A 3,263-nucleotide genomic window follows, 5' to 3' on the forward strand; every position below is an offset into this window, starting at 1 on the left:
AGGAGGTGGCATGCTGCTCCTGGAGACCTCCTCCCTTCCCATGCAGTGATGACAGCAGTATTCCCGTGACACCCCACTCTAACCCAGTCCTAGTGAGCCTCCAGTCCCAGACTTGCTGGGGAGAAGGTACCCTCAGAAGGTGGGCTTCCCCTCTCCAGTCACTGCCATCAAATCACACTTCCTGCCTGCTCCTGGCCATGCTTAGTTGTTCATGCGTGATATTGAGTAGGACCAGAACTGCAGACTTGGTAGCAATCTGAGGTTCCTGGCTAACTCCTTCCAGATGTATTCACCTGGCCACAGGAGTAGCAGCAGAGGGACCCTGTGGAGGGCTGATGTAGATAACCCTTTGGAAGAGGCTGTGCTGAGACGTGAAGTCTTCACTTCCTCTGTTCACTGTAAGTTCCCAACCACAAGTGCCAAAGCAGAGAAGCAGGCAGCACGCGACCTGACCCCAGCAGCCGCAGCCAGAGCACCAGCTTAGCCATGTACCTTGAGGTAAGTTCTGCTGCTCAGTCCAGCTACGTTACAGCACCAAGTGGCCAAGTTTCTGTGCCAGAGACAAGTCTGGACTGGCCCGCAGCCCAGGCAGGGGCATCAGAGGGTTGAGGAAGCCACATGGAGGGCAGAGGTTATGACAAGTGCATTAGTGGGATTTAGGAACCCGGCCTGTCCACTAACCACAGGCATGTCTCCTGCCTCTATGGCTTGGACGCCTCACCTGAAAATGTCACATTGGAGAGACTCAGCATTGGTGATCTCTATCTCTGGGACAGTTTGGGATGAGGTAAAGGGTGAAGAGGGTTCCGGCTATCCAGTGAAGTGGTATGCCCACATTGTTCTAGCGACTCAGGAGGCAGAGGCAGAAAGCTCACTTGAGCCCAAGAGGTTGAAATAAGCCTGGCCACCTTGGGGAGACCTATCTACTGGGGAGCTCAGTGGGTGCCTAAATAGCTACACAAGCCTCTGGGTAGGGGACGGGGAGTGTACGTGTGTGCATGGTGTGCGTAGAGGTGCACAGTGGTTTGTAGGAAAGCCTTCCGTGAGTCCAGGAAGCTGGGGTCTCCAGATAAGGGCTGAGGGGGGAAAGGAGGGCCAGGGACCTGAAGATGAAGTGGGGAGGGATCACCTGGGGAGGCAGGTGGTTTTGATCCCGGTGTGGCCACAATATTGAGGCAGACAAGCCACAAGAGGGAAGGGAAAGAGAATAGAAGGCTCCAGACCTGGAAGGAAGTTCCTCCTGCTGCAAGGGACACCTGGCCTGTGTGATCATCCAGAAAGGGTCTGGGGGTCGCCAGTCTTTGAGACTAGGAGTCACCATCCCAGTAGGTGGAGTTAAGGAGGAATGGGCCTGGGAGAAAGAAAGCAACAGCTCAGGGTCTGACCCTGACAGAGCTATTACTAAGGGAAACACTCATCAGAATAAATGACAAGGCACAAAGGGGCAAGACAGTTGTCAGGCCTTTACAGAGAACGGCCTCCCTTCCCTCTTTCCCCTTCCTTGGGCAGGTTAGTGAACGTCAAGTGCTAGATGCCTCGGACTTTGCCTTTCTTCTGGAGAACAGTACCTCTCCTTATGATTACGGGGAAAACGAGAGCGACTTTGGCTCCCCGCCCTGCACACAGGACTTCAGTCTGAACTTTGACAGAGCCTTCCTGCCAGCCCTCTATAGCCTCCTCTTTTTGCTGGGGCTGCTAGGCAACGGGGCTGTGGCTGCTGTGCTACTGAGCCAGCGCACTGCCCTGAGCAGCACAGACACCTTCCTGCTCCACCTGGCTGTGGCCGATGCACTGCTGGTATTGACCCTCCCGCTATGGGCAGTAGACGCTGCTGTCCAGTGGGTTTTTGGCTCTGGCCTCTGCAAAGTGGCAGGTGCCCTCTTTAACATCAACTTCTACGCAGGGGCCTTCCTGCTGGCCTGCATAAGCTTTGACCGCTATCTGAGCATAGTGCATGCCACCCAGATCTACCGCAGGGACCCCTGGCTACGTGTAGCCCTCACCTGCATAGTTGTCTGGGGACTCTGTCTGCTCTTTGCCCTCCCAGACTTCATCTTCCTGTCAGCCAGCTATGATCAGCGCCTCAATGCCACTCGCTGTCAGTACAATTTTCCCCAGGTGGGAAACACGGCTCTGCGTGTCCTGCAGCTGGTGGCTGGTTTCCTGCTGCCCCTTGTAGTCATGGCCTACTGCTATGCCCATATCCTGGCTGTGCTGCTGGTCTCCAGAGGCCAGAGGCGCTTACGAGCCATAAGGCTAGTGGTGGTGGTGGTGGTGGCCTTTGCTGTCTGCTGGACCCCCTATCACCTGGTGGTGTTGGTGGATATCCTCATGGACCTGGGAGTTTTGGCCCGAAACTGTGGCCGAGAAAGCCACGTGGACGTGGCCAAGTCAATCACCTCAGGTATGGGCTACTTGCACTGCTGCCTCAACCCACTACTCTATGCCTTTGTCGGGGTGAAGTTCAGAGAACAAATGTGGATGCTGCTCATGCGCCTGGGCCACTCTGACCAGAGAGGGCCCCAACGTCAGCCATCATCTTCACGGCGGGAATCATCCTGGTCCGAGACGACAGAGGCCTCCTACTTGGGCTTGTAACTCTGGAAGGAAACTGTAGCCTGTGCCACCCAGGTCCTAACCCATGCAGGTTCTTCTCCTCTGTGTGGCTGGGCTAGCTCTGACTCACGCAGACCATCGCTGCTGGGACCCACAGGCAGCCCAGCACCTCCAGGTCTCCCGAGAACCACTCTCCGAGCTGCCTCAGCTGCCACGCCCCATCCTGCTATTTCAGAGCTAGCTGCCTGGAGCACCACTACCCTTCAAATTCGGCAAGTAGAACTCAGCCTTCCCTGTGTGAGGGGAGTGAGAGGTGACGCACAGAGAGGGCCAGCCCTTGCTCGCCACTGAATGTGCCTGTGGTCCCCCAGCATGTCAAGATCCGCACACTTTTATGCCTAAAACTCTGCTTAAACTTGCAATAAACAAGATAGTGAGGACCGGGCTGTACTGACAGTCATCATTTGGGCTGGGTCTGACTGGGCTCAGGAGTGCACTTCCTGCCTCATCCTGCCTCACCTAGAGTCTACCTTTTTGCCCTCCTAGGCTCTGCTGTGCCCTCTGCTGGACCCTCTGTTGTCTAGTAGAACTGCTAGATACCCTTGTGGGCTTGGGTGACGACAGTGAATAAGCAGCCAGTTGTCTAGGGACACTTTGGGACTACTAGACATTAATAAGCCATAACTCCGGAATCCCAGCAGCTCAGG

At 55.6% G+C, this 3,263-nt stretch overlaps 1 protein-coding gene across 1 annotated transcript; it reads left to right on the top strand.

Moving 5' to 3' along the window:
• The first annotated feature begins 253 nt into the window (after positions 1-253).
• Positions 254-2,996, top strand: Cxcr3 (C-X-C motif chemokine receptor 3). The gene is made up of 2 exons (XM_048417989.3): positions 254-498; positions 1,510-2,996. Exons 1-2 carry the CDS (start codon positions 487-489, stop codon positions 2,596-2,598), a joined length of 1,101 nt encoding a protein of 366 aa, XP_048273946.1. The 5' UTR covers positions 254-486; the 3' UTR covers positions 2,599-2,996.
• The last annotated feature ends 267 nt before the right edge of the window (positions 2,997-3,263 follow it).

The sequence above is a fragment of the Myodes glareolus genome, chromosome X, assembly GCF_982192425.1.
Source record: "Myodes glareolus chromosome X, mMyoGla1.1, whole genome shotgun sequence".
NCBI classification, from domain to species: domain Eukaryota; kingdom Metazoa; phylum Chordata; class Mammalia; order Rodentia; family Cricetidae; genus Myodes; species Myodes glareolus.